The following is a 13,340-nucleotide window of genomic DNA, read 5'->3' as shown; positions in this document are numbered from 1 at the left end:
CACAGCTAGTAGCACAGTGTTGCACGCTGAGGAATAACACAGGCATTTCAGTCAATGCCTGCTCTTTTCAGAAAGTTTCAGCTGTGTCTCCTATTTACTTGTTCTTTGCTGTTAGTCCATCTAGTTTGAAACTCTGGATTGAAGAGCCAGATACCAGATTGGCAGACCTTCGGTCTTCCATCTTAACTCCAGTTAAGAATTTCAGTAAAATTCCTCTTTTCTCTTTAAGCTTCTGGAGCTGCTTTTGTCAGGATTCAGACATCAGCACATGTATAAATAATAATGGTAGTCAATTTGACTTGGGGTGGGTTTTGCAACTGTAGTGTGGGTAATGAAACTCCTCTGCCCAGCTTGAAATTACATATGTGCAAACAGCCATCAGGAATAGTGAAGTCATCATCTGCTGGCAGTCCTCTGTAATTGACATGATCTATACCTGGTTAAGATTCTTTTTAAAATTATATATTAGAGGGGTAATACGTTTTAAGTTAATTCAATCGAACCCTTGGACATCAGAGTGAAACTTAATGCAGTATTTTAGTGATGCACAGATGTCTGAAGCATGTATTTTTAGGGTTATTGAAGCAAGTCTGTAACATAGCATTGCTGGGAAAGCTGGCATCCCTTTTTTGGAGTTTTCTTTTAAAGCTGCCTATGGATGTATTTACACTGACACAGCCTTTTCCAGCCTGGAGATTTATTTATTGTGGTGTCCCTTTGCCTGAGTTACAATCTAGACAAGATAGATTGAGGATGGAAGAAAGTTCCTTTTTGTTGAATTTATTGATGATGCTTCCATGGAATATCACAGAAAGTAAGTAGCAGACTTAGGGTGTAGATCCTCTCTGCTTCTCTATGCTAGTTCTTTGCTTTGAAAATTAAGGTTGGTTTTTTTTTTTTTTAAGTCTCAAGCAGCTAGATATCTTTTTTTTCTTTTTCCAGTGAGATTGAGCTGAAAATCGGCTTGTCTGCTTTGATCATCTTTGTGCTGAATAAAGGAATTGAGGTTTCTTTATTGCAGACTTGAAATGTCTTATTAGGTACACAAGCTAGAGTATTTTCTGTGGTCAGTAACTGTAGGTGAATACTCCACAGCAGTGAAAGCTAGGCGATAACTTCAGAGGTGTGTATGCTGATATTTGCTGTGGATCAGTTTAGATATAAGCTACCAAAGTGTGATCAGTGACTGTTCTCATCTTTGAGTCCAAAGCTTGCCTGTTTATAGTTGCTTCCTCTTAAAGGAATGAAGTTAACGGAGTTGTAACAAAGTGAGATGAGGAAAATGTGGGCAACCAAGCTGTGTTTTTGACAATCCTTACAAGTGTTTCTTAAGGCTAGTGCAAGTAGATAACTGTTCCTCAAGACACCTTACAATCTCAGAACTTCATTCCTCCCACTGACTGTCCTACTTGAGTAGTGCTGAGCTGTGCTAACAGACTAACAAGTCAGTGGCTTCTTTGGGGGTAATAGAAGGGCAAGGATGATTCACAGAGTCAGCCTACATTCGGGAAGTGAAAACAGGATCTGCAAACAGGGAAGTAACATCTAAATATAAATGTTCAGATAAAGTATAAACATGTCCTACATGTACTTATTAAAAACTGGTGTTTGACTACAGGATATGTTGCAGAAGTACAGTGATAGTGCATGTAGCAGTAAGCAGACCTGCTTTAAAATTCAGTTTAGTTATGAAGTTATAAATGAAGCTGTCAGCTTGAGGAAGCAGCTGTATACCCATCGGTGATGCAGCAAACAAACATCAGGCCGTTGTTGCTGTTGGTGTGCTGGCTGGTTTGTAAGAGATCACAGTAGTCATTTTGTCTTTTCTTACCAATGTTTCTTTCTTTGATCTAAATTAAATTCATATGCTTGCTGTTGCAGCACCATAACAAAATATCTTCTGCTCCTGATGGTTCCACAGAAGGACATGCTATTGGTAGACTTCATGTGAAAGAATTAGGTTTTTTGACTACTTTTTTTTAAACAATACCACACCACACATTATTTTCAAAATATAAGAGTGGGAGTGGTGGGATAGGGGGTAGGATATCTTTTTTTCTTTAAAAAAACAACAACAGTGGCTTTACGTAAGGGTGAAAGTATTTTTGGTGCTTTTGAAGTTGTAGAAGGTAAAGGAATATTAAATTTGTTACTGGTAGTCTGCTTGTCAAACCTTCTTCCAGAAGGATTTGAGAATGGCAGTTACTGAAGTACGTACTGTCTTGGCCCCTGAAGTCACAAGTGTTGGTGCTTTACCTTTTCTTTGCATTACAAAATTAAAGTAGCCCTGAGCTGTCAGTGCCACCTTTTCAGTTTTTTTTTTTCCTGGAATCACTTGCTCAGTTAGGAATCACATGTGATTATTCCCTTGGAGGGATGTGTTGATTTTCTTTAGCCTGTAGGTATCATTAAAAACATACCAGAATTGTTGTCTGGGTTCTGGACATCTCATTAATTTCTGTGCATGTTCTAAGGAACAGTTTTTGGCCTTAAGTACTTGTTCTTGCAGTACTCCACGTAGTCAGGGAGAGAGGGGCAGGAAAGAGGCATGGGGAGGAGGTTTGGTCTGACCAAGGTCCGGATGAAGGCTTCCTGTGCCTCTTAGTTTTTGGCAGCTATCTTTCAGGGGCTGACTTCAGAGAATGTAAGCACTGTAGTGAAGCAGAAGTTACTTGGTGCTGATAAGGCCCTGAAGATGACTGCCTTAATGCTACTTGCTGCTTAAAATTGTGTGTGTGTATGTGTCTTATAACCATTGTAAATGTTTTATGTACGTAGACCTACTGCAGATGTGCTGTTATTGCAAAATGAGAGCAGTAAAATGTTCTTAAAAAGCAAAAGTGACACTGAAGAGCAGAATTAATACAGCCAATCCATGAAGCGGAGAACAAAAGTTGTGTTTCTCTTTGCACATCTTTGTTTATTGTGAAATATAGTTGTTAGTTGGTTGATTTTTTGTTTTTAGGTTTTAAGTCACAGAAGATAGAACGACATGCATAGGGCTTTATTTTCAGAACTTCTGCTGGTCTGTTCAGAAGTGCCCTGTTAGAGTTCATTGTAAGTTAAGCTGTAGTTAGGTGGAGCTGAAGGGTGATGAAGGCATGGCTGACTTAAGAGTCTACGGCAGTAGGGCTGCATTTAGAAGTTCAGCAATCATTCACTTAAGTTTGTTAGCATCTGAATTGAGACTTGAACGAAATATTTTGAAGTCTGTTACCCTTCATTGCAAACTGTTGTAAGTTCATTGTTTGTTCCTATATTTGTTTCTGCAGTTGTGTGTATAAGTGTGTATGCCAGCAGCATTCGGAACAGATGTATAGTGACCTAATAAAAAAGATAACTAACCACTTAGAGAGAGTCTCAAAGGAGCTGCAGGTAAGAAGCTGCACAATCTAATTCTATCTTTCCTGGGATCTGTGCTTATATTGGAGCAGCATGGAGATGGCCTATGGAGGGTGTTGCTGTTAATTCTAATTTATGCCAGTTTATGAAATTGAGAACCGCCTCATGCACTGATAGAATACCAACTACTAGGCTGATTGGATGGCACCAATTAGCCTTAGGACAGCAGTGCCTAAAACTTAATATAATCCAGAATCAAAGACTTGAGAAGGGGAAATCTAAAGTGTAACCTGGTATGTAAACACTTCAGTCAAATATAATCTGAGCATGACATGGATATCTGCCATTGCTTTGTTAATCTTTATCAACTGCTTTATAGTCTTTGTGCTTCATAAGCAGCACAAAAATAAATTTAAAGGAAGAAATTAAAGTGAATTAAGTATGCAGTAATGCATAACTGGTATTTCATAATCCATGTGAAGATTGCTGCAATTTATTCTGCATTTTTCTTGCCTATCTCTAGATGTCAGTGGTTTACAGCAGTCCTAATACAACTTGTATATACCTATCTTTACATCTTATTTGTGCATCCATGTTTGTTTTCGTGTGCGTTCCTCACTGAAAATCCCTTTTGGGTTAGAATCTCCAGGCACATGCTTGACTTTGTTGTCACTGGCAGCAACACTTATTTTCTTAGTTGATGTCATTTTCTGACTGATTTTTGAGTTCTGTACTGACTTGTGTTGAGTCAAGCAGAGATGCCAAATGCATAGGAAGCCTAAATTATAGCAGTTCTTTCAGTGCTTCTAATAACTGATAGGTAATTTTGGTCCGTCGTGTGCAGTCTTACTGCTAAGTGCATCAGGTACTTCTGGCTAAGCTTGCACATCCATCAAAATATACCTCACTGTAATCGTTCTGATGTTCTGCTCTCATGTCATGCTTTTCTTCTTATTGCATTCTTTAAAAACACAAAAACCAAAAGGAGCCAAGACCCCAAATGTAGTGGATGTGATGTCTGGGACAGTCTTTAACTATGAAATATCTAGGTCAACTTGAACTAGATTTCTTGCTGCTTTTCTGTTTTATGATTTCTTTATTCCTCACAAAGAGACAGCCTCAGCTGTTCTGTAACTGCTTGTCAGTGCAGATAAGCATAATATTTAGAATGAAGTCTTCCCTGGGTCCCGCTGAACTGGTGCAGCCTGTACATTTTTTCCTCTGATTGTGAGAAGTAACAATCATTGCAGCTGTACAGGTTTGGCCAGTTCTTCTGATACATTCCCTAGGAGAGTACTGTACTGCTTTGAATTTGGAAATACCCCAAATTCTTTTCTTTGTAGCAGTCCTTGATGGCTTCCTCAGTCCTGAAACTGCAGGTTTTGATGTTTCCCTTGGCAAATACATGCATTCAGTTCTGCCTAAAAACAAGGTAGTCTTCTGGACCTGAGTAGTGGAAGGAGTAATTGACAACTGTGTAATGCAGCCTTTGTCTTGCAAAAGTTTTCATAGTAGGGTAGACACACCTTATGGCAGGTGGCAGGAGAGTGGTAATAGAACACTGTACCATCTTCAGGTGACTCTGTTTTTGGGTAAATGGTAAATACATCTTTTTGAGCTGCTTGAAGAAAAACCTGTATGCCTTAAAAAAAAAAATTGTTCTGTAAAGAAACTGTATTAGTTATGGATTGTGATGTTACTACAGTGCATTTTATTATCCTATGTCTTTGCTCTTTGTTCCTTTTGGTGACATGTAGTCACTTGGGTTTAGGGCTGAAGCATGGTGCTAGATCTTTACCCTACAATCACCAACAAAAAATCACTTTATAAACGTTGGTCACTTGAAAGTTTCCAGTTCACACAATATAAATAGGATGTATGCAAATCCTTTCAGTGCACAGTATGTGATGTTTCACTTTCTCTGATGTAAGCTCATTCCACCTGCCAACAATATTTAATTGAATTGTGGAATTCTCTTGAGTTGGCGAGGTGTGACTTAATGAGAGGTAATATTTTTATGTATAGAGAGGCCAAGGTTGCTCAGGACAAGCCAGGGTTTTTGTGTGAGAACGCAGATCATCACAGCAACTGATATGGCAGGCAGTTGCAGTGTCTTGTTCTGGACAAGCTGAACAGCTTCTTTGCGTAGAAGTGCAATGGTTTCATGGCAGGTGGATTGCAGAATATCTACGTGTAACCAACATGCCAGAGCAAGCCATTCCAATACTAGGAGTGCTCAGCAGCAGCAGTAAAACTGTCAGATACCAAATGGTGGAAGTGGAGCATCTAAGGAGACCAGTCTGACTTGCTTTTGCTAGTTCCTCATCATACTGAAGTTTATCCTCTTTCCTTGCTGCATTTATTGCAGGAACTCCCTATGTATTTTTTTTTTTCTTCCTCTGCTTGTCTGGTAAGCCTGCCTTTGGCTGAAGTTGGTGAAAGGATGGAGGTGGGCAAGGTTGGTCTGGGTGCCCCAGGTACTGCTGAGGATGCAGTGGGATATGTGTACCTTCCCAAGTCGTCATCTGCTCGCTTCTGCCCTCGCTGACTGGGTGTTGTGTTGGGTGGCACTGGTGTTTGTTACCCTAGTACACCTGAAGGGCTGCCCCACACATTTTCGGCTTGAGAAATTAATTTGTGGTGGTGAGGGAGGAGTTAGGAAAATATGAGTGGGCTGAATGCACACTCAGCGTGTTCGGCATTGGGTGAAAAGCCGTGAACATTGCCTGCTGAGAAGTACATTGAAATGAGGTGAATTTCTTATTGCATCATCACTCCTTTGAGATGGAGGCTTACATATCTCGAGACATGTCTTACTCCTTCCTAGCTGTGCAGGTCAATGATCCTCTCCTCTGCCTGTTTCACTGAGGGAGAGGCTATGAGCAAGGGTTGCCTTCCTTTCTCCCAGCTGATGTTGGACCAGCTTTTCTGCATTAGTACGATTGAGTTTTGTTAAGAAGATGAAGGTTCCCTAACTCTTAGTTGGTCAGAATTCTGGTTTGTGTTTTAAAGAGAGTGATGGCAGAACACACAAATGGATGTACTTGCTGTTGTCCTGAGGCCTATTATACCTGTATGCCTACGATGATTTTTTTTTTTCAAGGTGCTTTATTTGGAAACTTTTCATTGGTAATGGACATAGCCCATTATGCTGTGGTTTAAAATAGTGACAGCTGTTTTTTGTGGGTGAGTGCTGAGTCATTCAGATGTATGAGATGGGGTGAATATGCAGACATAATTTCAATTTAAATACATTTCCTTTTAAAAATAGTGTAACTATAAGACTGTATTTGCATTAATGAGTGTTTGGCCTAAACATGTCGCTTGTGCCTTGGTAAAGTCATTTGAAATTAATTTCTCTGTCCATTATGTATCTCTTTAGGAAGTGACACTGGAAAGGACTTTGAGAATTGGCAATCAAAATGTACCCAGGCATTGAGCAGGCCAAAGTGCAAGTACAGTTAACCTATTATTGGTTTGGTTAGAAAAATCTCAGTAATTCGCTTAGGAAATGACAGTGAGGTGAAAAGCAATAGTTTGTTGTGTTCACAAGGCTTTTATTTTAGAGCAAAAGAGTAAAAGGGTTCTCTTGATTCTAAGTCTTTATCAGAAACAGTTCTGTTCACTGACTGTAATTCTTGTGTTCAGTGAAGTTACTAAGAGAAGTCCTGTGTTTCTTTAAGTAAATTAACACTAGTTTGCTTGCATGCTGTTTATTTTAAACCAAACAGAGCTAAAGTGGCAGAATTTCTTGCTTAGATTCCACCTGTCTCAACTCAACTGTATCGAGTTTGGGGCCAGTTGCTGATAGCTTGTTTACCCTCTTGGATGCTCTAGAGAGCTTGAGGTTTTTCTCCTTTGTTATATGATGAGAGGAGTGTGTTTATTATGAACAACACTATTTTATTATGAACACAAGGGTGCTGAACAGGCTCTGGTGTTGGTGGATGCTGTATGTTGTATAGTCCCCATCACCTGCAGGTTGAGTCTTTGCTGTGCAATGGCAGAGAGCTTTCCTGCGTAACTGGAATCCTTGCAGCTTCTGAGCCTTCTTTGTTGCCAGCTTTCAAACCGACTGGGGCTGCATATGAGAAAATCTTTTCTCATCTTCCAATCTATTGATTACTTGGAAGAATATGCATTAGCATCTGGTTACCATCAAAGTCATTCTGCTGTCTTAAGAACTGTTCTCTAGGAACTGAGTGCCTTGTATTGTGCTGTTGTCTGTCATCTCCTGTCCTTAGAAGTGTGTCAGCAGTATCCTTTGTGGACAGCCCGTTCCTTCCTTGCCTCTTCCTTTCTTTATCATGTTTGTCTCCTGCTTGTTCCCTGTGATTTCAGGGAATTTTGTCTTCCATTGATGAGTGGGCTGTCATTTCCTTCCCCAGTTTTTTCTGAAATACTAATCTGATAAACATGGCAAGGCTGTCAGATGCCTGACCTGGAACTTCAGATTACCTTCTGAATTTTGTTTTTGTTTTAGAAACTGTTGTGTAACTTTCAGTATTTCTGCTGATGCAGGAGTAGATGTGAAGCTTTAGGTGGTTGTGTTTTGCTTATGAACTTCACTATAGTCACCATGGTGTTATAAAGTGCAACCAGGTAGAACTTTCAGTGCATGGTAAAACTGAACTGGGCAGTGTTAGGTACAACACTGCAGTTCTTCTTAGTATACTTTTAGCCCAAACTGTTTTGTAGATGCTTTGCTTTCTTTCCAAGGTATGTTGAAGGTTACATGTGTCAGAAGTTCCATCATACAGCTGGACAACACCATCTCTGCCTATTTTTTGTATGGAAGGTCAGGCTGGGCATGCCACCTGTGTGAAGAATCTCGTTCCACTGTTTGTATGGGTACTGCTTGGTTTGTTGGCTGAATGAGAGGAGGTAGCAAGCCTTGGTGGTTGCTACAAGAGATGAAACATCAGGAAAGTAACCCTCAAAGGAGCTCTTACTACTTAAAAATATTTGATTCGTTCCCTGGAATGCTTACCATAGTTACTAGAGTTTCTCAAGCACTGATTTAAGAAAGAAACTGCAACTGCTGTGTTCTGTGTGTAGAAAAGAGCATAAGTTGTGCTGGAGAACAAAGTGAGAACCTTCATTTCTCAAGTCATCTTATGTATGCTGGTATTCCTCAGCATTCTTCTGGGTCAGGTAATATGTACGTATTTTTAAGAGGAAACTCAAACTGGCCATTTATCTGGTCAGTGATATTTAAGGGGCAGAAGAATATCATTCTGCTGCTGTAGGTGTTCATCCAGCAGTTTTACAAGGGAACATTACTTAATTGCCTGTAAAACAGGCTGTTAATGCTCTGATCACATGGAACTGAATCAGATCAAATGAGTAGTACTAGAAGTTTCTCAGAAACCAGATGTAGAAATATGTTCATCTTGGTGTGTGGATGTCAAAAAGATGAAGACAGTTATGAGTATTTATGGTGTACAGCTTGAGGGCAGGCTTTTAATGGATGACAGTCTTTGAATAAATTGAACTTTGGCTTAAGTGTTTTTCATAAGAAGTTTTGATAGCGTGTTTGGCTGGTGAGACAGACCTGGGAATCTCCTATATCTGCAGGGCAAAGTAAGCAAATGATGCTTTACTGAGGAAGAACAAAAGCTGCTTTAGAAGAGTCAGAGTGCTTACACAAATAACGAGTTAGTTCTTGTAGTTACAGCTTCACTCTCTTCTCACTTGGCAGGCATGGGAGGGATGCTGCAGCATGTGTGCTGGCATCCTGGCAGTGAGTGTTCCCAAGAAAATGGAACTGTGCAGCAGCGTAAGAATGCAGGCTTTACTGAGAATGTTGCTGATTGTGCCAGATGAATATTCATAAACAGATGAGTTTTGTGTTCTGAAACAAAGACCTGTTGTCATTGTTTCTCTCTTAATGAGCAGTTTTGTCTTGAGCCAGCAGCCTGCCTTCTGCTGCTTGTTCTTTTGTGTGTTTAGTCCAAGTATGATATTCAGATTGCAGAAAAAAAAGTAACCCATATTCACATATATGTAAGTTCAAACGACTAGATATTATATTAGATGCTAGAGTTTTAGGGAAGGCCACTTTAGTATACTGCATGTCATTGCTTGTTAGGGATGACGTGTAAGATGTAGACATCATCTTTCTCAAATGTGCTTTTAATTCTCATATCTCTTGGTGTTGAGATGTCTGTTATGTGGAAGGAGATTTAACGATGTCCTTAGCATCAGTCTTTAAAAACAGCCACAGTATTTTATGCTAGGAATGTCTTCAAAAACAAGTTGAAGATGTCAAATGAATGCATCTCCGTCGTTTGAGAAATCTGACCTCATTTAACATCTTCAACTTGTTTTTTAGTACAACTTGATCACAGTTTGAGAAATCTGACCTCGCTTTCTCCTGTGAACAGACACGTTAAATGGTTGCTGCTGGAAACTGTACTTAACTGTGAATGGTAGATGAGACCTTTTGTAGGAGAGGATTTGAGCTGTTTTTCCATATGGAGCCAACTGAAAGGGGAAATGAATTGTCAGATTGATGGGTTTCAGAATGAGGAGTGGAGGAATGAGGTTCCTCTTTTGGGAAATCCTTAGTCTGGCAGTACATTTTTCTTTCTTTATATCGGTAGATGCTTTAATACATCCCCCAGGTATGATAGGAATGGTTTTTAAAGACTTAGTATTTTCTAGAGGGTTGTGAGGAATAAATATTCTTATCATTTTTCTCCCTGTGTAATTAGAAGCTGAATGGATGTGTTACTGTTTTTGGGCTAAGACCAAGAATAAAAAATCCCAGTTCAAGCAGTTTCTTTATTTTCTTATAAAATCACAGCAGACTGCATAGATTTTTTTTTTTTTTTTTTTTTTTTTAAATGCTGGCCATTTAATAGAACAATCTTAGAACCTCTGTTTGTTCACAAAAGGTTGTTTGGTTGACTTAGTGCAGTGCTTTTTTTAAATATAAATAAAATTCGTGTTTATATGAAGCTAATCCCAATCCAGTTATTGTCATACTAGCATGAATAGAGAACATGTAGAAAGTTCCTCTGCTCAGACAAATTATTGCTATCAGTATGGCTGTTTTGAACAGCTGTGCAACAACACAGTAAGCAGAAGACATAGAGCTGGTTTTATTTTCCCCACACAGGTTGCAGTGACTGTGAAAATAGATGACCTGTGAAAATACTGTTTTTGAGTTCTTTGGCCTGTGCTTGTGAGTGGTTTTCTTTAAGTTTACAAATCAAGCAATAATTCAGGAGAGTTTGGTTGTTGAGCTCTTGTTTTTTCTTTTGAAACAAGTGGGATGAGGTTGTTGATGCTCTTCTGTTTGCATCTCCAGTGCTGAAATGCTACCAGGAGAATAAGACTCAGTGGTCATGAGATGTTAATGTCATGATTTTGCTTTCTAGAGGTTAAGAACAAAGCTGAATGCTTGCCTAGTGATTGCTTCCCTTGTAGCTCTTAGGGCTTCTCTCACCCTCTTTTGTTTGGACTAAGAGCTCTCATTTTCTGCTTGGTTGTAGGGCAGTGGTAGCCAACAACTTGCTGGTATTTTCTGATTGAAGACTTGAGGTTGTTCTTGGAAGGCAGCTGGGTGTGCATTTGTGATTCCTTCTTAACATTGCTCTCTGTATGACACAGGCTTTGTGTGGTGAGCAAATGGTGTTCTTCAGTGCAGCAAAAAGGTATCAAACTTGATGGCCCCTGTAAACAGGACTGGCAAACTGTCCAGATGCTTTCTGTATTTTGTTTCAAGTGGAAAGTGTGGACTGTCAGTGTGAGAAAAGCATTACCCTGCATGAGGCTGTTGCTAGCTGTTTGACATGCTCTTTGAAGTACAATTTTCCTTTTTCTTTAATCTTAGAAGTTGCCTACCAAGTCTTTATAAACCAGAGAGTCTTAACCATATTTAAAGTTGAGGTTAAAAAGGACTGAAGCAGGAATACGTTTTGCTTAGAAATACAGATTTCACTGCATGTTATTTGCCATAAATTAGATATATCTTCATATACATACACACACACACACACACATATATATATATATATGTACATATGTATGCACATACATGAAAAGGAGTCCCTGGGGTTTGTCGACACTTCTATACATTGTTGGCATTTTGCAGCTGTCCCTGAGAACGGAATGTGCAATAAGATTAAAAACTTCTATATCGTTATTCCTCATTTTGATCATAACCTTTGGCAATGAATGTATAGAATAACACTCTTTATTTCTCTGCTAGGTTTACTTTCCTTTCTGAAATGTGTGTTCTGTATTGGAGTTAGCTGTGAAAATTACTCATGTGTTCATTAAACATATTAAGAAGGGGAGCTAAGGAAGCCAGCATAAAGAAAAAAGGTTTTGTAAATGGAGACCACTTAATAGAGCAAAACGCCGATGAGAATTCTAACTGTTCTTTGTAGGCCTCTGCTGAATGTTTGTGCAAATGTTGAAAAATCTGCTGCTTAAAGATAAGAGCTGTAAGTTGTGATAAGGTAGTTGTGGTGTAGTCAGTCGTGAGCATTTCTCACATCGCAGATGCTTTGTGTAAGATATTAGAGCATGTTTTCTTGCAGGCTTTTTGTTGCTGCTGCCTTTTTACACTCTCTTGAATAGAGCAGTAGGAGAGGAAGATGATGCAAGAGAAAAGAAGCTGTGCTGCTTGTAAGCGAGCATCACTTTATCCATGGGTGTGTGGCAGCTGAAGCTCAGGCAGCCCGCCCTACTCTAGTGAAGGGAGCACAGGAGGAGAGCAAGAGGTGGCCAGTGGTTGGGGCACTGGGTTTGCATGGTCAGGATGGAGTGCACATGAGTGGAGGAATGCTTTGTCCCAGCTCTGCAGATATATCCATCCTTGGCTTAGTGCACTCCTAAGTGCTCTGATGTGGCTCCTTGAATCTCAAGTATCTGTAAAGCAAGCAGTGCTTAGTACTTCCTATTTTCTTGCTTCCTCTCACAATTTAACTTAGCTAAAAAAGCCTGTTCTGCAGTGAGCTTCCATGTTTTTCCTTTGGGAAAGATGGTATTTCACACAGAAAACACCAGCTGTCACAGTGGTGCTGCAAGGCCTGTCGGGGAGATAGCACTTCAAGTTTTTGTATGGCAGCTTTGCTTGGGGCTACAAAGTCATGCAGTAGATTTTTGTGTAGGTTTCAGATGCAAAGCTCTCTGAAGATATTACTTCAGTCCTTCTGACTCAACACCCTAAATATTAGCTTTGCTCTGTGTGACTCAGCTGAAACGAAAAATGCTTTCTGGGAAGGACAGTGCTCTCAGAAGCTGGAGGATATGCTCCGTGCCCACTGAGGAGCCAGGCAGCTGCTCAGCATCACTTTGCTGTCTCAGGGCAGCAGGATCAGTGCACACACTGCAACGCTGTGAAATCTGGTTGTGGATCGTAGACTTGATAGAGGGCATTTTCAAAAAGAATATCTACTCTTTAATAAGTGTTTTTATTTGCATATGCTAAATATTATTTTGCCACAGGCATGAGGTATTTCGTACTGAATGCACCTGTTCTCACACACAGTCCTAAGCAAAATCACTTAGTGGTGAAAATCCTTCTTGCCGCAGGGAGTGATAGTAGAAACTCTGGAAAGATGTGTGGCTTGCTTTTAGTAGATCACATGCCGTGTAGTTTTTGAGTTTGCTGTGAAAGCATAGCCCATGCTGTTCCAGATCTTTCTCTTGTTCAAATTACAACCTGACTTTTATGGTTTCTTGCAGGCCAGCCCTCCAGATCTCTATATTGAAAGATTTAACGTAGCTCTTGGACAATATATGGGAGCATTGCAGAGCATTGTGCCTCTTTTCATATATATGGTAAGTTTTAGAAAACTATGTTCAAATAATTTATGTCCATGCACAAGATTGTGACTAAAAGCTGAAAGGAGTAAAATGCACTCTAACAATTTTTCTTGCAGCTTTTACCATTCAGGCCTTGTTTTTCTACCTGTATAGCAGTTTTGATAAAGATGTGTGGGAAGAAGAAGGGAAGCTATGCTGCTTAATGCAGACTTCTG

General features: G+C 39.7%; 2 protein-coding genes across 2 annotated transcripts in view; one reads left to right on the top strand and one right to left on the bottom strand.

The window, feature by feature from the left end:
- INPP5F (inositol polyphosphate-5-phosphatase F) overlaps positions 1–13,340 on the bottom strand; it is a 949,391-nt gene that overhangs the window by 512,331 nt on the left and 423,720 nt on the right. The window lies entirely within an intron of this gene.
- Positions 1–13,340, top strand: part of CACUL1 (CDK2 associated cullin domain 1) — a 40,239-nt gene that overhangs the window by 5,796 nt on the left and 21,103 nt on the right. Inside the window, exons 3-4 of the mRNA XM_048944078.1 lie at positions 3,273–3,375; positions 13,045–13,140. Coding sequence (XP_048800035.1) covers positions 3,273–3,375; positions 13,045–13,140 — 199 coding nt within the window. The remainder of the gene's footprint in view (positions 1–3,272; positions 3,376–13,044; positions 13,141–13,340) is intronic.

The sequence above is a fragment of the Lagopus muta genome, chromosome 5, assembly GCF_023343835.1.
Source record: "Lagopus muta isolate bLagMut1 chromosome 5, bLagMut1 primary, whole genome shotgun sequence".
In the NCBI taxonomy this organism is placed as follows: Eukaryota; Metazoa; Chordata; class Aves; order Galliformes; family Phasianidae; genus Lagopus; species Lagopus muta.
Note: the sequence above shows the minus strand (reverse complement) of the source record. Positions and strands in the feature narration are given on the sequence as shown.